General features: G+C 42.8%; 2 protein-coding genes across 2 annotated transcripts in view; one reads left to right on the forward strand and one right to left on the reverse strand.

Moving 5' to 3' along the window:
- ATXN7 (ataxin 7) overlaps positions 1 to 11208 on the forward strand; it is a 125588-nt gene extending 114380 nt beyond the window's left edge. The window contains exon 20 of the mRNA XM_054729486.1: positions 10709 to 11208. The gene's annotated coding sequence lies outside the window, so the exon portion shown is untranslated. The remainder of the gene's footprint in view (positions 1 to 10708) is intronic.
- On the reverse strand, positions 8232 to 23592 carry PSMD6 (proteasome 26S subunit, non-ATPase 6). The gene is made up of 8 exons (XM_008146271.3): positions 23385 to 23592; positions 22767 to 22972; positions 19262 to 19407; positions 18785 to 19004; positions 18583 to 18691; positions 13866 to 14034; positions 8810 to 8887; positions 8232 to 8437 (listed from the first exon to the last, which is right to left on the reverse strand). Exons 1-8 carry the CDS (start codon positions 23527 to 23529, stop codon positions 8341 to 8343), a joined length of 1170 nt encoding a protein of 389 aa, XP_008144493.1. The 5' UTR covers positions 23530 to 23592; the 3' UTR covers positions 8232 to 8340.
- Between the last annotated feature and the right edge of the window lie 256 nt (positions 23593 to 23848).

Raw genomic sequence — 23848 nt, forward strand, 5'->3', positions numbered from 1 at the left:
GATCCGGGAAGACAGAGGATGGACTTGATGGTTTCATTAGAAACTGAGACCGTTGACTCCATGAACCCCCTTAGGTAACAGGCGTCCTTGTTGTTTTTGCCTTGCTGCTTTCCCCAGGGTCATTGGAACAGCAGGTGTTGCTTGAATGGAGAAGTTACAAGAACTTACGTAGGAAGATTGCCAAAGAGTTGAGGATGTGAGTGTGTGGCTAAGTGATTGGTGATGCCTAACTTAGGGGTTCAAGGAGAGGACTGGGCTGTGTAGAACTCAGGCAGGCACTCTCCAGACAAGCCTTGGGTCCTTCTCCAAGTAACTGTATGATTAGACAAGTCAGGTGGTTTGTTCAAGGTCATGGAGCAAAGTCCATGTTCAATTCGACATGGCCTGTAGTGAAGAGGGACTGACATCCAGGGCAGATCCAGGCACCGGCACTATGACAGTGCCAGGGCACTTTTAGGAACAGGAACGGTATAGAGTCGGCGTGGAAGTCCAGGTTTCATTTCCAAAATTAAGCTTGTGATTCCTGGGTCCTGGGTGAGACCACGCGGTGGAGGGAAAGAGCCCTGGACTTAAGGCTAAGGAACTGCGAAGCTGGGATCTTACTGTGTAGGTTGCCCATTTCAAATCAGGGCTGAGAGGCCGAGCCAGCTCCTCAGTCTGGAGTGGGCGGGAGGGAGTAAGTGGAAGGCAGTGGGGTAGTGAGCAGTGAGTTGGTGGTATTGCTGGTGGTGAGCAGCTTCCAAAAGAAGGCGTTTTGAATGAGGGTGGAAACAGTGACCAGGAGAGAAAGCGGGGGCCTAGGAAACTGCACTTCCTCTCGGCCCCAAGTTCCTGATGTGTCTGAAGAACAGCCTCTAACCCAGGGTTTTGTTCTGTTGTTTTGATTTTTGTTTTTAATATATTTTTATTGATGTCAGAAAGGAAGGAAGAGGGAGAGAGAGAAATATCAAGGATGAGAGAGAATCATTGATTGGTTGCCTCCTGCATGCCCCACACTGGGGGGTTGAACCCGGGCACGTGTCCTGACTGGGAATCAACCATGACCCCCTGGTTCATAGGTCGACGCTCAACCATTGAGCCACACTGGCTGGGTTTACCCAGAGGGTTTTGAGAAAAGCAGAATCCTCAAAGAACACGGGTCTAACTTTATCAGCATTGATATTCTACTAATTGCAGACGCTTGAGAAAAGGTGTCTGGGAACCTCTACGAGAGGTTGCCAAAGTTGTCAGGACACTACCGACTGAGCGTCTGGGCTCCGTGGTCACTGCCCCCAGGCAATCTCAGATTTGTGATATATAATAGCTACATTGAAGGCTGATCATTCGGTGGCAAATTGTCCCTTTTATTTCTTACATCCAATCTGTACAAAAAAAATTATTCCCTTATAAGAGATTTCTGATGATAAGTGGTAAACAAACCTTTGACCATGTGCTTCAAGCTTACAGTGGCCTGGACCAAAACCGCTACGAATTCTGGATATCTTTTGTAGGTGTTCAGAAACATAACAATGCAGACATGTGGCTCTATGGCTTTGCAGTGCAAACAGTGATGACTGCAGCTTGTCATACTTTCCAGGTGGGGATTCAGCTTCGTTCCCCATTGCCATCATGGAGGTCTGAGGTTTGTTCCAGCAGCTGGGAGTTTGATAGCGTTCCGTGAGGGAGCATCACTGCCCCATGATCATGGGGACAGAGACTATTTCAAGGGTCGTCTATTAACCCTCTTTAAAAATAAGTTAAAACAGTATCAAGGATTAATTTAGAATCATGCAGTTGATTTGCTAATGATCAGTAACCTACCGATCAATTACTGTTAATGCTTGCCTGGGTTACGAGGACTGTGTTCAGTCATAAGCTCACGCGTGCATTGCAGTGGCGTGCTCGGGGAGCAGCTGCGACAGGGATCCTTGTAGTCATTGGGGCAGCTGAAGTTAGTGCAGATACTTAACAACAGAAAGTGGTTTTTAGACAGCATGTCCATTCCTAAAAGCCTGCTACTTAGTAAATTAAATACTAAACTGAAATGGAACTAAACACAATGAAGTGTTTAGTTAACTTATCATTCGATGATAATCATATTTTCATATTATGCTCTTTGTGACTAAAACCAAAAAATAAGTGAAGACTTAAAAAAACCCCACAAGCTATATAAATGGAAGCTACCAGAAGTAGGATGAGGGTCAATGTAATTCTTGGCTCAATTCCCCTACGATTACTGCACAATGTGGGAAGTAGTGCGGAACATCGGGTGCCGTGGGGCTGGGAGTACGTGGTGACAGGGTGGCCTGCGAGCCACGCGCTGGAGGACGGACGTGTAGCCATTCGCTTGACTGGGAGGGGCCCAGTGTCAGCTTCATCTGTCCAGGTTTCCAGAGTCAGTGGGTAGGAGATTTTTGAAATGTCTCAGTTTTTATATGGTGGCCATAAGTTATTTCCTCAAAAACATCTTGGGGCTGGGATAGTTGCAACCTGAAGGTGACCAGTTGGCAACTCAGTAACATCAGGAGGCCTCCTTTGGCACCAGCTGGCTTTAGTTCTTAGCCTTTTGTGTCCCCAACTGTGGGAAATGAGGGTCTGGGCAGGAAATTTCCTTTTATGAGGTTTAACCCTTTGCACTCGCTTTTTTCTCGATTCCTTTATTCTAATGCTAACTGTGTCGAGTCACACTCGACATCCGAGTGCAAAAGGTTAAAATACTCTGACCAAAACCAGAGTCCCAAGGCTTGAAATTAGTGTTCTGTTTAGTCTTACTGCACAACATACGTTTGTTTTTTAATATATTTTTATTGATTTCAGAGAGGAGGGGAGAGGGAGAGAGAGAAACATCAATGATGAGAGCGAATCATTGATCGGCTGCCTCCTGCACCCCCCTACTGGGGATCAAGCCTGACCAGGAAATGAACTGTTGACCTCCTGGTCGACGACGCTCAACCACTGAGCACCACTGGCCAGACCATACATTTGTTTTTTAAAAATCAATTTAATAAGGTCAAAAATTAAAACATTCTAAAATGCTTGGTTTATCCTATAAAACATGGCTTAGGGGGCCTTGCTCATCCTCTGTGACAGGAACTTTCTAATCATGTTCATGTACTAAGAAATAAGCCTAAGTATATTATCCTCTAGTGTTCGGCGTTTCACCTAAATGAACCTCAGAAGTAGGAAGAACTTGCTCCCAGTATCAGATGGTTGGTGTGAGGGGAGCAAAGCCGGAGTTCGGTTCTCCTAGCTTGTGTCCAGTGTGCGTTCTCCTACCAGATGGCCTCCTCTCAAAAAGAGATTTGTTGGATTCCAACTTTATTTTCACCTCCGAAGTGTTACTTTGAGACTTTAAAGTATTCTACTGGTATTTGTAATTACAAGAATAACTCTTGAACAGTTATGTATTAAAAATTACAAACGCATGGGACTGAATATGGAGAATATTTATCAGAAAGCTAACGGGAGCTGTCTGCAGTGTGGAACTTCAAGGCAATTGCACTTCAGCTGCTTGAATTTCTTTTGCACCAAGCCTGTATTATTTTTCAGAAAAATAAGAAAAATATTGACTCGCACTCCTCAAACCTGTATCCTTTACTTTGTCCTAAGGCAGTGGTCGGCAAACCGCGGCTCGCGAGCCACATGCGGCCCGCGGTTTGCTGCTCTGTTGACTGAGTTTGCCGACCACTGGACTAGACTAAATGTTACCGTGTAGTTGGAAGCTGTGAGGATTAGGCAATTGTGGCATACTGGGTGCAAAGAGGTAAAGGGTAGTATATGACAGTGGTCGGCAAACTCATTAGTCAACAGAGCAGCAAACCTCGGCTCTCGAGCCTGTTTGCCGACCACTGTCCTAAGGTAAGTGATTCTACTTGACTTATCAGCAGTCTTGGAGTTTGCAGTTTCCCCATTTGCACAGGGACTGGATAGCCTTGTTTCTTTTAGCATCGCTTACCTGTCATCCTCACCTACTAATTTTAGGCAGTTGGGCTAAAATGGTAGAAGAATAACATCACGTGTATTTTAAGCAAGGAAGATGTGCTTGGAGACTTCCCTCTCCTTTAGACCAAGAGCAAGTCCAAGCCTTGATTGAACAGCCATCGTTGCTCCCTGATTGCTTCAGTGCGAGTGGTTTTAAGGTGGGAGTTGAGGAAAAGGGTTATTTCAGGAAACTGGCATTTTAATACTACTTTTTTTCCCTGTAGCAGGAACTGCTAATTTTAAAAAATATATATTTTTATTGATATCAGAGAAGAAGGGAGAGGGAGAGATAGAAACATCAATGATGATAAAGAATGATTGATTGGCTGCCTTCTGCAGGCCCCACAGGGGATCGAGCCCACAACCCACGCATGTGCCCTGACTGGGAATGGAACTGTGACCTGCTGGTTTATAGGTTGACGCTCAACAACTGAGCCACCGTGGCTGGGCTCTGCTAATTTTTAAATGGACACAAGGAACAGTACATTCACAGTGACTGTTTGTTTGTAGGATCATGGGTTCTGTGAAGGGTACTTATAATTTCTTCAAGAAATGAGGGATCACTGTTAAGGTTTTGTAACAAACACTTTTAGAAATCCATAAGCACATACTCGCAAATGCTTTTAGGCATAGCCGAATTTTAACAGCCTCCCACCCACCATGCAGCGCGCACAGGAAACTCCTTTCAAAGCAGCTCTGGTCACAGATCCCATGGCAAATCAACAGTACAACACTGATGACAGCCACTCTCTTGGCCTTTAAGGTAGTGCTTCCAATACTTGACCATTAACTATCTTCTTTGCAACAGGTCAGGATTTCCCAATCCATTAGTATTCCTCGTACTCAAGTCTTATCATAAATGAATGTTGAATGGTATCAAATTATTTTCAATTGATGGAGATAGTTTTCTCCTCTAATATATACATATATTTAAAATCTTTATTGTTGAGAAAATTACAGATGTTCCCTCTACGCATCCCCACAGCCCCCTTCCAGCCGGTTCCCCCACCCCAGGCCTTTCCCACCCTACTGTGTCCATATGTAAGGTCTTTGGTTACTCTCTTCCCACCACACCCCCATCTCCTTCCCTCAGATTCGTCAGTTGGTTCCATGCTTCTATTTTATTCACTAGTTTATTTTGTTCATTATATTTGTTCGTTTTTTATTTTTAGATTCAATTGTTGATAGGTATTTATTGCCATTTTATTGTTCATATATTTTATCTTCTTCTCAAGAATACCTTTCAACATTTCATGTTTGGTGGTGATGAACTCGTTTAGCTTTTTCTTGTCTGTGAAGCTCTTTATCTGACCTTCAATTCTAAATGAGAGCTTTGCTGGGTCATCTTGGTTGTAGGTCCTTGCTGTTCATCACTTTGAATATTTCTTGGCACTCCCTTCTGACCTGTAAAGTTTCTGTTGAGAAATCAGCTGACAGTCGTATGGGCACCCCCTTGTAGGTAACTGCTTTTCTCTTGCTTTGTGCTTTTAAGTCTTTTAACCCTTGGCATTTTAATTGTGATGTGTCTTGGTGTGGGCCTGTTTGGGTTCCTCTTGTTGGGGACTCTGTGCTTCCTGGACTTGTAAGTCCATTTCTTTCACCAGGTAGGGGAAGTTTTCTGTCATTATTTCTCCAAATAGGTTTTCACTATCTTGTCTCTCTCTTCTCCTTCTTGCACACCCCCATGTGAATGTTGGTACGCTTGAAGTCCCAGAGGCTCCTTACACTATCCTCATATTTTTAGATTCTTTTTTCTTTTTGCTCTTCTGATTGGGTGTTCTTTGCTTCCTCATATTCCAAATCATTGATTTTATTCTCAGAATCCTCTACTCTACTGTTGAGTCCCTGTAAATTATTCTTTCAGTACTGTGTGCTTAATTTCTTATTGGTCCTTTTTCATGTTGTTGACATTCTAAGATCCTTGAAAGTCTCACTAAGTCCCTTGAAGTTCTCATGAAGATCCTTGAGTAATCTTATAACCATGGTTTTGAACTCTGTATCCAGTAGTTTGCTTGGTCCCATTTATTTCATTTGGGACATGTTTGTCTCTGCATTTTGGGCACTTCCCTGTGTTTGCTTCTATGTATTGGGTAGAGCTGCTATGTCTCCTGGAAGTGGTGAGTGGTGTCCTCTAGGGCCCAGTGTCTCAAGCCTCCACAGTGTCCTTAGCTGGGTACTCTAGGTGCACCCCTATGTGGGCTGTGTGCAGAGTCTTGTTGTAGTTGAGCCTTGATTGCTATTGGTGTCTCTGCGAGGAATTAACCTCCAGGCCAATTGGCTGTGAGGACCCTTTACGACTACAGTGGGAGCTGCTGTGCAGAAAATACCCCCATGGAGCAGGACTTGCTTCAGTGGGGCTTTGGTGCTGAGTCTACCCCTTGAGTGTTGCTTGTGGATGTGTAGAGTTGTAATCTGGTATGGTCTGAAGCTGTCCACTGGATGCATTGGCTCTAGGGCCTCCAGAGAGGTGCCCAGGTGAGGCCCAGCTGTGAAGCAAGGCAGGCTGGCACTAGTGCCAGATCTTGGGCCTTTTATTGATAGGTTTGGGGCATGCTGTCACCAGCTGCAGCTTGTTTGAGATTTTAGGAAAGTCTGAAGCCTGAGCCAGGACAGGCCATTCATATGGAAAAGCTGCTACAAAGTTTGGGTGGGGCAGGGGTCTCAGGGAATCACCAGGGCAGAGAAAACAGGGTGTCGCTGATGGAAACTGATATGGCTGCCAGTCAGCCCTACAACAGGGGAGGTCCCAGCACAGGAAATGACCCTCTGAGGACCCAGTCTGGGAGAAAGCCGCCCCCTGAGTTCCTGCCTCTATGACAGACAATCCAGTTCCTCCCCTTCTGTGTCTGGGTCCTCCAGAGCTGCTGCCCAGCGCTGGAGCTCAGAGGAAGAGGGACGTTCTAAGTTGATGCACCTGCCCTTTAAAAGGAACAGCTGAGTCTCCAGCAGCCTCCGTGTCACTCATCCCCAATCCCCACTGGTTTTTACAGCCCATAGTTAAGAGACTTCTTCCAGCTCTGGGGTCTGGTGTGGGACTGGGACCCCTTGCTCCTCACGGGAGGCCTCCAGAGAGATTATCTCCCCATTAGTAAAACCCACACACATGGATGTGCTACCAGTCTCTAGGTGTTTCTCTCTTCTCTAGTTGTAGGACCTTGCATTCAGCGAGCTTTCAGGCAGTTTTAAATGATGGTTGTTCTGTATTTCAGTTGTAATTTTGATGTGGTTGTGGGAGGCAGCAAGTACAGGAGGTTTACCTAAGCTGCCACCTTCGTTCTCTCCTCTAATACTTTAATGGATTAGCATACAAACATGCTCTTAAATAAAAAAGCTTCATACTTCTCTCTTCCTTTTCCAATAAAATGACATTTCCTATTCTCTAAACTCACCTCTACCAAAACTGTTCTTGTCCAGGTTCCCATTCAAAAACCCTGGGATCATCCTTGACTCATGTTCTCGTCCTCTCCCCCATTCCAATCTCTTAGCAGATCCAGCGGCCTCTACAGTCCGTGCCATTACCTGGCATCGCCCCAGCCGAGTGCCACAGTGACACAAGGCAAGTCACATCGGGCCGTTACTCTGCTTAAAACCTCCAGATGTTTGCATGCGCTCTCCCTCCCTCCTTTTATTGAAAGGTAACCTTACCAGGGACCTGCCGTGACACCCCATCGAAGACAGCCCTCCATCCCGTTTCACCCTGTCTCCTTTATCAGCTTTCATATTTTAGTCACAGCACTAATCCCCATCTGAGTTTATTTTAGAATTAGGGGAGGGGGAGAGACAGGGGACAACTTCCTTTTCCTCACTGCTATTACCATGGTTGTGTGTTGGGGGGAAACCCCTTTGCCAATATGTATATAGTTTTTTTATACCTGTTTACTGAGGTTGGCCTTGGCTCATTCTGGAATTCGGGCTATGACAGCCTCCTAAAGACTAACTTCCCATCTTCAATGGCTACGTTTCTTATGGAAAGCTTAGGGTATATGTATCTTCTGTCTTTTGTGCACCAGTGGGAGACCCTTGGTTTTGGTCTACAATATATAGCATGTACTCTTCTTTCTAAAATTCAGGAGGCTTAAAGGTAAGAAGTGATGGACTTGTGTTAATTACCTGTTTTACCAATGAGGCCGTTAGTATTGAACTCAGGTACCATAGAGCCTCTGGCTGTAACCCATTATACCATAAACCAGAGAGGTTTAAATGACATAGGTAACATTTTAACATCACCAGACCCCATGCTCAATGTAGATATGCTTAAGGAAAAAGTAAACTGACAGAAACACAGTATTTCTTTTATACAGCTGAACTGGGCACATAGTGAAGTAAGCTATAAAAATTCCAAGTCATTATCTCCAAAGGAAATCCTTTGTTTACATGGTTTTACATATTAATTACTCTGGAAAGTTTCTGAACTCTGTTTAGTAGCAGATCTCCTTTCTTGATAGTTTCTTGGTACTGCCAGTTCTTGCTATCAGGTCTATAAATAAATTCAAGAAAAAAAATGAATTATTTACTAGTCACATTACTCTGTAACAATAGTTGACCTACTTTTAAAAGGCACTTAAGAATGTCCCTAAGTGAAATAAGCCAATCAGAGAAAGACAAATACCATATGATTTCACTCATGTGTGGAATTTAATGAACAAACTGAACTAACAAGCAAAACAGAGACAGACTCATACATAGAGCAGGTGGAGGGACCAAGAAAAAAACAAAACTCATGGACACAGACAACAGTTTGGGGGAGGGGGGGGACACGGGGGCAGGCATAGGGGGATAAACGGTGAAGGAACAAAAATGAAATATAATGTACCTTATTATGGGGAGTATTACACAAACTGAAATGTACCTGTTGGTTTCCACTATTTCGTTCACTTTATCTATTTTGCAGTGTAGTCTCCCAGCAGCAATAAATCTGGAGAGTTCCCTAATTGAGAGAAAAAAGCCTTTAGCATCTGCCTTATGAGGAATCTTAGGAAACTATAAAGTGCACTAAGTACACGATTCAATTGTCTTACAAGGTAACATTGAGTTCCCTCCATCCTTAGCTACTGAATGTGTAGAGGCTGAGAAGATATCTGGTGAATTACAGGACTACCCCCAAAGAGAAAGTCACCTACCAGCATAAACATGACCCCAGAGGTTCATACTCAGATGGAGTGTAGGTGGCAAAGAATGAAACCATTCACAGCAAGTCTTTAAAGCTACAAAGGTGCTCAGAGATAGACACTGAGGAAAGGAAAAATAACAGGATTTATTGGGAGCTTGAGGGCACTTTAAACTATCCAGTTTCCTTCAACTTAACTATTAAGGAGCAGGTAACTCTCAGGATTTTCAAAATCCTAGAGAGCATGAAGGAGAAAAAAAGAATACTATGCTACAATAAATTAGGACCAGGAATGCAAAGATGATGGGTTTAATGTGTTGTGAATGTGAAAAAGGTATTTGAGAATCTATATCCCATTTATGACCCAAACCTCCTAAGTAAGACAGCTATTTAAACAACCTGGTTATGGTTACACATATACCTCAAAAACCAGCATCAGTAGTGAAACTCTCCAAATACAGTCTACCTACTACTATATGACAGGAAAAAATGTAAATGCCAAGTAATGTACAAAAGCTTTATGAGGCCAGCTCTATTATGCTGCTAAAGAGAATAAATGAAAAGACTACTTTAAAATAAAAATCTATTTGTGTTAAATTTAGAGATTCATACAGAGTCCTCCTAATCAAGAAAAATCAGATTGAAATTAAGTACCAGATTATTCTCCCAGATAGTAAAACAACTTGGTCCAAGCACATAAACACCAACAGAATCATATTTCTAACAAAAGTGCCATTGCAAATCAATGGGGAAAGGTTGGCTTAGTCAATAAGTGGTGTTGAGAGCCCCTAAGAAACCACATAAGAAAAATGGATAAACTTGACTATGTAAAGAGAATTTCTACATAGGAAAGTACCATCAAGACCAAGTCAAAAACTAAAAGACAATGTGAATAAAAGATGTTTGCATTATAAAGTAGAAAATACTACAAATCGGGCAAAGGACATACATAAAAAAATCAACTTCACTCATTAAAAGTGCAAATTAAAGCTACAGTGAAATGCCACTGTATTGGGCAGAACAAAGTCTAAAGCACCATTGAGGAAAGTCAGGGGCAAACATCATGCTTGACACTTACTGAAAAGCAAGCATTACAATCAGATGAAGTGTGTAAAGTGCTGCTTTGACTTGTGCTTTAAAAGAAATGATCAATATCGTAACTAGTTGCCACTGGTCAGTCACTGGTGAAAGACACACTATGCCTTGAATTAAGTTATGCTACTGAAGATTCTAAGCTAGAGGTTATCCTATACTAGCAAGAACTGTAACATGTTTACAAAGCATGCTTTATTCTACAATTCAATTGCTAGTTTTTGAGTTCTGTAACTGAGTGGCTTTAGGTAAAATCTAAAAATTAAACAGCTCAGCCCAGCCTGGCAGGCGGGGCTCAGTGGTTGAGCATCAACCTTTGAACCAGGAGGTCACAGTTCTACTCTAGGTCGGGGCACATGCCCAGGTTGCAGGCTGGATCCTCAGTAGGGGGCACGTAGGAGGCAGCCGATCAATGATTCTCTGATGTTTCTATCTCTCTTTCCCTCTCCCTTCTTCTCTGAAGTAAATAAAAGTATTTTTATATGTAAAAATAATTAAAATTAAACAAGATCAGCATTGTTTCTAAACTCATTTATATATATATTCCAGGAAAACAGTTGGATCTCTAGACTGAAGCTCTTATTCTGGGACTGAAGTACACAGAATTACACAATCAAGTTCAATCATCGCCAGCTTTCGTAGTCCTACCCAAAGCTACAGAACAGGAAAGAGAACCTCTCAAGAAAAATCCTGATGTTCTGATTTAGGAACAAGATACCAGGCAGCCAGATACAGACAGCTACACTGGATTTGACTTACAAGCAAACTGACTCAAGAATGCCCTCTGCTGAGCTTAGATTTACTGTTCGGCTCAGAGCCTGACTGCTGACAACTCTGCTGCTCCGTTCTCCATCCCATCATCACCAGACCAGCTGAGGCAGCGGGAGAGGAGGACCCCAAGGAGATCCTGCTAGGCTTAGCTCCGTGGACTCCTGTACATCTTACCACACACTCCATCTAGGACAACTAGGCCACTCGTTTCTCAAACACATCCCTAATTTATTTGTGCTATTCCATCACTTCCTATTAAAATCCTAAATATGCAGTGACATTTGGTCTAAATGCTCACAAGAAGCCATCTGTGGGTGTGTCCATTTCTCAGGCCCTTGGATCAAATACCAACCCCCCGTTACGCTCATTCTAAACTCTGTGTGCCAGGAGTAATCTGGGCACAGCTTTTCTGGTTATAACAAAGTTTAACTCCTAATGCCCTACCTTGGCACTGAAGGCCCATTCCCTGCTTTAAATCCCAACTATCTTTTTTCTCATCTCCCTCTGTGCTAGTCAAACATGTCCCAAGATTACTCATCTCCCCCAGCATGGTGCCTCACAACAGATATCTAGTAACGATGAACTGAGTGTTTACTGACTAAACAGAACCTCTAGAATTAATATGCATCCCAAGTTTCAAATAAAAGACCTATCAACAAGCCCTAGCCAATTTGGCTCAGTGGATAGAGCATCAGCCCTCGAACTGAAGGATCCTAGGTTCGATTCCCAGTCAAGGGCATGTACCTTGGTTGCAGGCTCGATCCCTGGCCTTGGCCAGGGTGCATGCGGGAGGCAACCAATCGATGTCTCTCTCACATTGATGTTTATCTCTGTCTCTCCCCATCCCTATCTCTCTAAAAGTCAATCAAAAAGTATCCTCGGGTGAGGATTAATAAAAAAATATAAAATAAAAAGGATTTCACCTAGCCTGGCCAGGATGACTTAGCGGTTCAACGTTGACCCTCGACCCATGTACCAAGAGTTGGATTCCCAGTCAGGGCACATGCCCAGGTTGCTGGCTCGATCCCCAGTAGGGGGTGTGCAGGAAGCAGCCGATGGATGTTTCTCCATCTTCCTTCCCCTCTCTAAAAATCAATAAAAACATTAAAAAATAAAAAATTTCACCTCAGATCAATTTTTATGGCGGGAAAAGAGAACCCATGAAAACCCAGACTTGAAGCAGGTAAAACATGACTTTTCTAGGTAACAACAATTAGAGTTGAATGGTACAATCTTTGTCTCTAAAGCTGGTCTTATACCTTGAAATGTGCCACACGCTTTGAATTAAAATGTCATTTTATAATGACAAAGAATACTGCAGTGTATGTCTCTGAATGGCACTGTCCTGCTTCAGATGTTACACTGAACTTGAGCTTCACTTTGCCCACATCAGTGACGGCTCCATCACCAGCACACCACACTGAAGAACCTGCCCAAGACCACACCGCTCTTCAGTGGCCGACTTAGGAGAAGACAGGCCAACCCCATCTTCCACGCATTTGCTCACTCCTCCCACTGATCCATGAAAACCATTAATAATGGCCATCCCCCATCCTAGTAACTGACTCTCATGGTTACCAGGCAAATCTCACGGACTAGTTAATTCAGAAATGAAACAACAAAACCAACCTAGGGGTACCAGCCTCATTCTTCAGTGAGGATACTTTTTAAAACACGGAAACATTACTACCAATGCCTTTTTTCTTTGAAAGAAGGGAGTGTGGGTGTCTCTGGTGATGGCTCCCTTACCAGTGTGGGTTACACTTACGGTAAGAATCTGTGCATTTCACTGAATGCACATATTACCTCAAAACAAGCCCATAAGCAAACGCTGAAGTTTAGGGATAAAATGAACAGGAGCCTGAAACTTACTATAAAGTAGTTAAAAAATAAGATGAACAGGTAGGTGATAAAGCGAATATAACGAAGTATTAGACAACCAAGGATATATGGGAATTTACTATGTAATTCTTCAGAATTTTCTGCATGCTTGAAATTTTTTTGAAATATCAGGAAAAACACCACTAAAAAGAAAATGGTCTTATTTAAGTGAAATGCAGCTGCACTTAACTATATATACACCATGTTTTTTCCTTGTGGCCCACTGAAAACTACATCATGAACATTTAAAAGACAGCACATTCTGAATGTCTACTTCGCAACTACACTCCCACTACCCTCGTCCAAGCCACCATAACCTCTCCATGAGGTATTCTCTTGGTCTGTGTGAGACACAGCACGGAATCACTTCACTCCCATGCTTAAAGTTCTCCAATGGCTCCCTCCCCACAGCACGGAGATTCGAACCCAAGCTCCATACCATGGCCTACGGGCCCTACACAAATCTCCAATTGCCACCCCTTTCCTCACCACCATGCTGAAGCCACACACACCTTTCTATTCCATTTTATTATCTCTGTAGACTCATTTCTATCTTAAATGGGGAGAGGCGGCTTACGATAAAAATCCACGGGATCTAACACAATGCGAACCATACTGTAATGGCTTAGCAAGTATTTGAGGAATCAAAGGGTTACAGGCACCATATTTAACAACCAATTTGACCAGGATTGCAGCAGCCGCCTAAAAACTGGAAGGCACTGAAATAGGACCTAACGTGAACTCTAAGATAGAGATCTAGCGTCATTCCTGCCGTGGCAGTGTGGTCCAGAAAGAGGGAGCCGCAGACTACTTTGATAACAGCTGGTCTAACACCTTTTGCAAAATAACTTACCCTCTCTACAACTCTGTTAATAGAAGGGGCACACCATGAAGGCAGAGATGAAAAATATAACTGTTTTGATAATGATCTTAAGAAAAATTCTTAGATTTTTTTTAATAGAGGGAAGCATTGTAAAAAGGAAGAAAATGTACAAATTCACATATCAAAAGGTAACTTTAAAAACTGAGTTAGCATGATGCTGTGTAAACTTACTGATCAATGAATTCCACGCCAACACCAAAGGCTTCTGCCATGTAGCCGAGGGTTAATGACCTATACGATTCCAGCAGCTGGCTGTAGGCATGAATTCTCATTTCTCTCACATAGTACCGATAATGAGGAGCAAAAAGCCAGTCCTTTTTCATTTCCTGTTCCACAACAGCTGTAATGAATAAGATGACAAATTATAACTTTCCCTTTCAGATAAATAGATAACTAGAGGACACATTTACAATATAAGAATTAATAGCCTTGATCTATAAAGAGCCATTATAAGTAAATTAAAAAAAGATTAATTGAACAGTAAAAGGTACACAAGACATTTATGAGCAATTCACTTAAGTACAGATTATTTTACTGGATAACTACTACCGATCACTGCTCTAAAAAGTGAAGATATGACAGCAAACCAAAAGACAAGATCCCTGCTGCCACAGAAACTACCCTTTCAAACAGCAGAGAGAGGCGCAAAAATAAGCACTCTCATGGACTACCACGTGCCGTGAAGAAAAAGTGACACGACCTGGACTGGGGTGGACAGGGAAGAGGTTTCTGAGGAGCCGGCCAAGCAGAGAGCAGAAGACAGAGCAGGGCGGTGACTGGAAGGTCCCAAGGCAGGAGGAGCCTGGCTAGGCTCAGGTACCAAGTGTAGCCAGGAGGACAGATTCAGAAGGTAGCAGGGAGACAGCGACAGGGCCATGGAACGTAAGAGAAAATCAAGAATATACAGTACTTGTGTTTCTGGCTTGAACAAGATCAAAATCGCAGGAGAAGAAAGAGACTTTGTTTTATTTGTGGAGGTGGTTTTGGGGAGGTCAGGAGTGGGATGGGGGTTTAGGCAGTGTTCAGTGGATTCACCTATTAGTGAGTGAAGGTATCAAGGAAACGGTTATGCACTGGTCTGGTGCTCGATGCAAAGTTTGAGGCTGGAGGCAGGAATTTGGGAATCACTACCATCCAGGAGTATGATGACAGAATGGAGAGAGAGATAAGGGCAATGACCAAGTCTAGGACAGTCGGTACTGAGAGGTCTCACAAAGGATGAGGCCATAAAGTTGTGGCAAGAAGCAAAGAATGGTCCACATCAAAGCAGAGAGGGAACACATTTAGCAACATGGAGATCGATGGCCCTAAACACGCGATGATGTTCATTCTCACTAATAAAAGAAATTCATAACCCTGGCCGATGTTGGTCAGTGGTTAGAATATCCTGGGTTCAATTCCTGGTCAAGGGCATGTACCTGGGTTGCAGGTTCCATTCCTGGCCCCAGTCAGGGAATGTGTGCAAGTAGTCTGTGTGTCTCTCTCACATTAATATCTCCCTCCCTCCCTCCTCCCCCCTCCCTCCCCCCTCCCCCCTCCCTCCCTCTCTTCCTCCCTCCCTCTAAAAATAAATGGAAAAAATTTTCTCAGGTGATTATTAAAACAGACAGACATAAATATCAAATCACTGTTATACACCTTAAACATATATAGTGTCAATTACATATCAATAAAACGGGGGAAAAATATGGCAAAAAAAAAAACCCTACAGAACAGGATGGGGGGGAAGAAATGTTTTCCAACATAAAATATCTTCTATTTTTTATGTGTCATTTAAAAGAAGACTAAAGCCCTAGCTAGTTTGGCTCAGTGAATAGAGAGTCAGCCTGTGGACTGAAGGGTCCTGGGTTTGATCCCGGTCAAGGACACATGCCTGGGTTGTGGGCTCGATCCCCAGTAGGGGGCGTGTAGGAGGCAGCCAATCATTGATTCTCTCTCATGATTTATGTTTCTCTCTCTCCCTCTCCCTTCCTCTCTGAAATAAAAAATATATTAAAAAAAAAAGAAAGACTAAAAAGTTCAATGAGAAAACTATACTTAGTAAAAAAAAAATGCATAAAACATCAATAAAATTACTCTTCTCCTCTCAAACTGGCTAAGGGTATTGGGGGAAGGGGGTAGACTCTCAAATGATGTTTAAGTGAGAGAAGTACAATATATCTGGAGGGCAACCACGATCAAGATGAAATGTATTTACCCTTTGCAAAACTCATTTTCTTGAATTTTTTCCTAAGGAAATAAGCGAATGTGGAAAAGATGCATTGTAAACAAGTGTTCAAAACAAGGTTGCTTATAACGGGGAAAAACTGGACACATAACTTTTTATCAGTGAAGGATAAAGTATGGCACATCTAATACAATGAAGTATTAGAAGGTCCTTAAAACAAATGAAAGCTACAAGGCGCACCACCTATACTATCTGCCACTACACACACACTCAGAGCCTGATAAATGACAGCCACTTAAAAACACTTACTGACTCAATGACCACCTATTTGTAGAGTGACATGAAAAGATAAACACATTATATTGTGGAGAGACAAAAAAACTACTTAGAAAAACAGCATATAAAATAGACCCACATGTTTAAAGGTGTTTCCAGTATCTCTAAATACTACTGCCCGACGGACACACTTGAAACCTGCTGACAGCAGCTGACTCTAGGGAAAGGACCCTGGCAATCATAGGTTAGAGAAGGCCTTCTTGTGTACATGATACTGTTTGAAATTTTCCCATGTGTACACAGAACCTTGTTTTGTTTTTTTAAAGTACACATAAATGAATAAAAGGTCTGGAAGGATATGTAACAAAATCTTAAAATGGTTATCTCTGGGAGAATGTTATGTGAGTAAATGTGTATATGGATTTGGGAATAGGATGGGATACAATACCTCTCACTTTCTCAGTTTTGTTTTTAAATATATTTTTTATTGATTTCAGAAGGAAAGGGAGAAGGAGAGATAGAAACATCGATGAGATTCATCGATGAGAGAGAATCATCAATTGGCTGCCTCCTGCATGCCCCCTACCAGGGATTAAGCCTGCAACCTGGGCATGTGCCCTGACCAGGAATGGAACCATGACCTCCTAGTTCAGTGGTCGGCAAACCACGGCGCGCGAGCCACATGTGGCTCTTTGGCCCCTTGAGCGTGGCTCTTCCACAAAACTCCACGGCCTGGGCGAGTCTATTTTGAAGAAGTGGCATTAGAAGAAGTTTAAGTTTAAAAAACATGGCTCTCAAAAGAAATTTCAATCGTTGTACTGCTGATATTTGGCTCTGTTGACTAATGAGTTTGCCGACCACTGCCCTAGTTCATAGGTCGATGCTCAACCACTGAGCATACCGGGCGGGCAATTTATTTTTATTTTTAAAAACAATCAGGTATTACCTTAAAAAGGATGCTATTTCTTTTTTCATATGAAATATTTTAAAGCACAGTCCATGAATATCTGGAGAAGCAAACAGTCTTACAAAGCCAAAGAAACCCTAGTGTCTCACTATACGAAAACAGAATAAATAATACAATAGATGACTCTGTCATGTAAAGAAAATAACTATGCTGTCTTCTTCATTTAAAATATCTAGGAGATGTATAAAATTGGTAAAGATAAAAAGTTTCATGGGAAAGTGTTGAAATAAAAGGTTGCTAATAGTGTTCATTATAGCATATTTCTAACAGTCAAAAACTGGAGACAACCCAAATGTCCATCAACTAATGAATAGATAAACAAATTGCAGTACATCAATTCAATGGAATGTCATTCAACCATGAAACTAAATGAAGCACTGATATGACACATGCTAAAACATGGATGGCCCATGAAAGCATTGTGCTATGTGAACGAAGTCAGGCACAAAAGGCCATGAAATGTCCAGAACAAGTAAATCCAGAGATAGAAAGTTTAGTCAGGGGCCAAGGGGAAGAATGGGAAGTCACTGCTAATGCATACAGGTTTCCTTTGGGGTGATAGACATGTTCTCGAATTGATGGTAATTGTTGCATAACCTTGTCCACATACTAAAACCACTGAGGCCCTAACTGGTTTAGCTCAGTGGATAGAGCGTTGGCCTGCGGACTGAAGGGTCCCAGGTTCGATTCCGGTCAAGGGCATGTACCTTGGTTGCGGGCACATCCCCAGTGGGGAGTGTGCAGGAGGCAGTTGATTGACGTTTCTAACTCTCTATCCCTCTCCCTTCTCTCTGTAAAAAATCAATAAAATATATTAAAAATAAATAAAACCACTGAGTTATACTTTAAAATGGTGAATTTTATGGTATGTAATTTATATCTCAATAAGAGGAAGGGGCATAAAGTAAGGACTCCAGGAATGCAGAGAAGGTATTTGCTCTGACTGAGCAGAGTAATGACCAGGAGATCCACAAGCATGAGAAAGGGAGAACAGCAATTCTGCAATACAACCTTGTGGGCAAACGCATCTGCATACGCACAAGAAGATAAGGCCAAGCAAGTACTTCAGCACGCCTGAAGGCCCTGTTCCCATTACATGAGGTAGAGCGTCTGAATTCTCATAAAGCTGCCTACACGTACGCATCGATAAAGCACTCCATAAACACTGGACCAAAACCCACTCTGAAACAGAATGATCATCATTTGGAGTGCCTCCCACCCCAACTTTGTGAATGCCATCTAACCATTTAACCAAACATTTTCTGAAATTTGCAGCATTAACAAGAGAAGTATATCAATGCCAAGTTCTTTAAGTTTTAGGATCCCCCTCTAAACAAAAATGGGCAAAAGATTAGCCACACTGATCAAAGACCTACAGCTATTTTTCTCATATATGTGGAAAGTCACCTAGGTTCTCCGACAACAGGATCAGGATTAAGATGAAGACAGATAATCAAGATGAGCAACTCTATCCTTACCTAACGACTGGAAGAAAACTGAGTAGCGGCATTCATAGAGTGAAAACAGATACTGCCGAACTGCTGGGAGGCTATGCAGCACTTCAAGAATCTCTGCTCCTTTAATGACCTAGGAATTAAAAAAAAGTATGCTTTAATAATTTTTTTGTATTTAAGTTAGAAAAGCATCTTTAAATGTGAATGTTAAAGATTCAGGCATTACCTTTTCCCTGAGGTCTGGTCTTTCTAAGGCAATCATGCTGACATAGACAGTGTAAGTCACAAAGGTTTTATAATCCATGAGCTCATAGGACGTAAATGTTGAAACAGTGTCAAGGAAGAGTTCAGCTGCCTGTTTGAAATCACGAATAGCCACACAATAAAGACCTTGATACACTTTTAGGCGGTTTCTCCTGTCCCAGTCTCCTCCTTCCTCTATTAAGCTATAAAATAAAAGTCAGTAATTTACAAATCTAGAAATAGACAATGCCAATTTTTACAAGTTTTATGTTATTTTCAAAGAGAAAACAACTTTTAACAACTCAAAACAAAAGGACATTTAAGAAAAATATTTTACTAAATATATGAATTATTTGACCAAATTTAGTAATTGTAGTAAAAACAGGCAAATTTCTTACATTAATCTCTTGTTTACAGCATCATAATTTAGACAGAATATAACCCCACTGCTAACAAGTACCTTTTGGCCTTTTCTGTGTTTCGAGTGATAAGATCATTATCCATATAAAACAAGCCAATCCTAAGGAGATAGAACACAATATCCAGTCGGTGACCTAGCGCCACAGTTTTGTCATATGTCTTGCGAAAAGCTGTCAGAGCACCCTCCTGTCAAGAAAATCAAGGCAAGAGGTGAGAAAAGATTAAAAGTTTCAAAAGCTATCCGCTATCTGAGATTTTCTTAACAATGGATGGTGGTGGGGTGTTGGGGGGGTATAGGAAGGAATAGAGATGGAACAAAATGGCCATGAATTGGTAATTGTTGAAGCTGGGTGATAATCGCACAGGGGTGCATTATACTATTCTCTCTACTTGCATCAAGCACAAAAAAATACACCAGCTATGGCCAAGCACATCTAGAAGACAATATGCATTGTGTAATAAAATATTTCCATTGCTAAAAAAAATATATATATATATATATATATATATATATATATATATATATATATATATATTTCCATTGCTTTAAAATATGAACCTGGATAAAATCATGTTCATACTTGGTACTTTTATTATATATCTGACTTTGCTTTATATAATTATTAGTCATACCTCATAAATTCGTAAAAGGGACTGGCAGAAAAGTAATGGGTACACCCACCACTCAGATTTTGGTTTCTAAAGACTATCCCTCAGTAAAAGAAATCAGGGATCCTACAAAAAACAGATGATTCCCCATTTGGAAAGAAAAATAACAGGTGAGCCTGTGGCATCTTGCTGTATGACTAATGAGATCGTGTCAAAATGACGAAGAAGCCTTCTTGAAGGAACTCCCACAAACAAATCTGAAACAAACTGAGCACATAAAGAATAATAACTATAATCAGTGGTAACACAGTCACTAACAAAAATCCATTAGGTCCATTATTTAGTAATTATAAAAAAACAGAGTAAGCAGGAGGGGCCTTGGCAGGGTAGCTCAGTTGGTTTGAGCATCAAACTGATGCGCCAAGGCTGTGGGTTCGATCCCCAGCCAGGGCACATACATGATCAACCGATGGGTGCATAAATAAGTACAACAACAAAAATCTATGTTTCTCTCTCTCTCCCTCTCAAAAACAAACAAACAAACAAACAATAGAAAGCTGTTCTTTTTAGAATGCTACTTGAAAAACATACAATACTAGAACATCACAAATTTACAACCTGCCTGATATTGACTCAAGCATGTTCTCATTGAAATTCCTCAAGGCCTGACTCAAAAGTATGAAGTTTCTCATTTAGACCCTGGACGACACATGGGGCAACATCCCAGCCCTCGCCCACTGAGCCGCCCTGTGCTCCCTCGGCTGGGCTGGTGTCTGCAGGGCCTGAAGCTCGCTGCGTTCCAAACGGCGAAGCTATGGGACAAAGCCATCAAGTCGCACAGCCTGGAAGGAGCACCTGGTGTCTGACTTGACCAAGTTTGTGGAGGAGCATTTGGTAGGGAAGAAGTCTTCTGGGAACAAGCTGAAGTGATGCAAATGAAAACTGAGGACACTGGGCACCCTACAGACGCTAGAAAATTGTCCAAAACAACTATCATTGGGGGGCTGCATCCCAATGACAGATCAAAGAACCAAGCCTTCGGAAACTCTTATTGCTACGGCTGACTCTAATCCTAGCTGGCCGACCAACTGGGTGATCCCATCCATCTCTGCGCTGGCCCTGGCCCTGTTGTACTGCCTCTAACCGGCAGAAGACTGAACACATCCTCAGAAGCCACTGAAAGAAAAGACTGCTTTGAATCAGGAAGAAAGAAGCCAGTGTTAACTACATCAACCGACAGAAACCTTCACCTGAAAAATTTAATACCTGTTTCCCTTTACTCCTACGTTAGAAACAACCCAAACCAAGAAGAACTATTCTGTCCTCTCTACTCTTGAACTTTTGCAGTGTGCCTTTTTATTCATCAACTATTTCAATGTTCCATGACTACCATAGGCATGATCTTTAAAAAATATACCTGGCTTTATAAACAAACGAACAATATTTCTTATTCACATGTAATAATATCTTCTTTAAAACCAAACCACAGACACAACCTAGAAAACCACACAAGCCATTAGCTCTTTTTTAAATGTTTTGCATTTTCCTAATTTTTACCATGAACAAATCTTAACTTTATAATCAGAAGAGGAAAACTTGTTTTAAATTTATTTTAACATTTAAGCACTTTGTGCCAGGTTCTAATCTAAGCTCTTTATCTTTAATCCGAATAAGTAGGAACTATCATTATCCCTATTTAACAGCTGAGGAAACTAAGGGTCCAGTAAATCCTAACTGCTGAAACAAGAAACCTCTCTTATTCAAGAGCCCACATACATATATTTTTATATTAACACCATGTCATCTGTCATCTAACTACTTCAGGGTGCAGTGCTTACAAGTAAGGACAAACCCCATCCTCTAAGCCAGCGGTCGCCAACCTTTCGGACCTCATGGACCACAGTGAGTGGTCCGCGGACCACCGGTTGGCGACCGCTGCTCTTAACCACCATTACACAACTAAATTTTTAAAAAATTTAAAGGTCTCACTCACTGACAATAGAGTATAAATTAGGAGGTCTGCTTTGTGGAAAAATGGCCACACGTATTAAGATAAAAATTGTTCCTTGTTTCTGCAATTTCATTTCACAGAATATACCCTACAGAAACATTAGCATACACACACAAGTATGTTTTTGCAGCAGCAGCGTGCAATAGCAGAAACAGCTGAAAAACAGCAGAAACAGCTGAAAACAACATCCATGCCCATCAATAGCTGATAGCTAAGCAAACTGGCAGAGCCCCGCAATGGACTGCTAGCTAGCAGTTAACCAGAATGAGCAAGATTTATGTCCATGAACATGGGAAATCACTCAGAAATAATGCTGATTGAAAAAAAAAAAGCAAGCAGGACAATAGAATACACCACTTATTTTTTTAAAGATTTAAACACAGTACTACCTAATCTCTACAGATATATATATAATATATATGCCTGTAAGTGAACAATAAAAGAACTGAAAAGGTTATCTTTGAGGAGGTACGGAACAAAGAAAGACCAACTAGAGTTTTAACGTTAACTGTTTTAGTTTCTTATAAGGAAACTACTACTTATTTAAATAACTATTTTTAAAATGTTCCAGAACCAATAGTTCCCAACCAAGATATGTAAGAAAAGTGAACGACTGAGAATGATCCCAATTTTGTAAAAGCAGTGAAAAAACAAAAGTCTCTGCCTGTTCCCTTATGTTGTCCTCGGTATGGAGAGAGCTGGGGCAGCACACACACCTGGCTGCTGTTTGCGGGCAGGTGACAGGGCGTAGCAAGAAGACTACCATCTTTTCTTTATTCGACTTTGTACTGACTCACTCGCGCAGGGAAGCATGTATGTAGTTAACTTAGTAACTTTTTAAAAAGTTGATTTCAAAATAAGGCATTATGAACCTACAACAGTGCCCATTCTAGACCCTCAGAGAGGGGAAACCATCTCCGCTCACCTTGTCACCTATCCGGCACAGGTACTCCGCCTTTGTCATCATTGCATCGCGGATTTCACTCTCTCCGAGATTCTTCTCTGCATCTTCCAGCTCCTCATCCAAACGCTTCAGCTCTTCTTCATTTGCCTTCTTCATCTTATTGAGCAGGTCCACGTCCACCTGCCAGTCGAGGGATTTGCACAAGGCTTCGTAATAAGGAGCCATGTCTGAGAGCCAAAAAGAGGGACGTGACTTAGGAGTGGGGCATCCCTCAGTCTCCCACCCACGACCAGGAAGGAATGGGGCAGCGCTGTAAAGGGCTGGGCAAAGCGCAAATGCTTGCTGCGGGCAGGTGTGCATCAGGGCCAGGCCCCACACCGCCAACCCCTGCTAGGGCTGTGTGACTGGCACCCCTCGGTTCGCCTCTGGGCGGCTTGTGTTCAAGGGGAAGGGGAAGGGAAAAGGGTTAGCGTGTCGATGCACATAGAGTCACGTGTCAAAGGAACACAGGCCAGTGCACTGACTGCTACGAAGGACCAGGAGCCGACCCCAACCCGCCCCTTCGCTCGGAAAGCCTAACTCCCCCGCAGGCCAGCCCAGCCCAGGTCTAGGCCGCTGACGCGGCGGCGCGGGCCTCACTGTTGTCGCGGACGGCCGCCATCAGCTCATCGCGCACGGCCGCGTCCCCGCGGTGCTCCGGCAGGCTGAGCAGGAAGCGCAGCTGCGCGATGCGCAGGTCGGGGTTCTTGGGCAGACCCTCCTCCTCCAGGTTCTCCAGCGGCATCGCGGCGGCGGCTCAGCAGACGGCGACTCAGCGAAGACCCACGGCGGCGGCGGCGGAAGCGGAAGCGGGCGGAGTCGGCGAGTGCGCCTGGCCGCCGCCAGCCGGCTTCCGGCCCCGGGTCCGCCTCCGCCCGCAGCGGCCCCTGCTGGCCGCCTCCAGGATCGCCCCGCCGCCCGCGCCGTGCGCACTGCACTGAGCTCTCCACCCGCAATTCCGGAGGACTTGGGGCCCAACTCCGAAGTTCCAGCTCCTGAACCTCCTCCTTCCTCCCTTTTTAGCTATTTTACTTTTCATTCCGTTTTGTAATTGATAGGAGCCG

Source organism: Eptesicus fuscus, chromosome 18, assembly GCF_027574615.1.
Source record: "Eptesicus fuscus isolate TK198812 chromosome 18, DD_ASM_mEF_20220401, whole genome shotgun sequence".
NCBI classification, from domain to species: domain Eukaryota; kingdom Metazoa; phylum Chordata; class Mammalia; order Chiroptera; family Vespertilionidae; genus Eptesicus; species Eptesicus fuscus.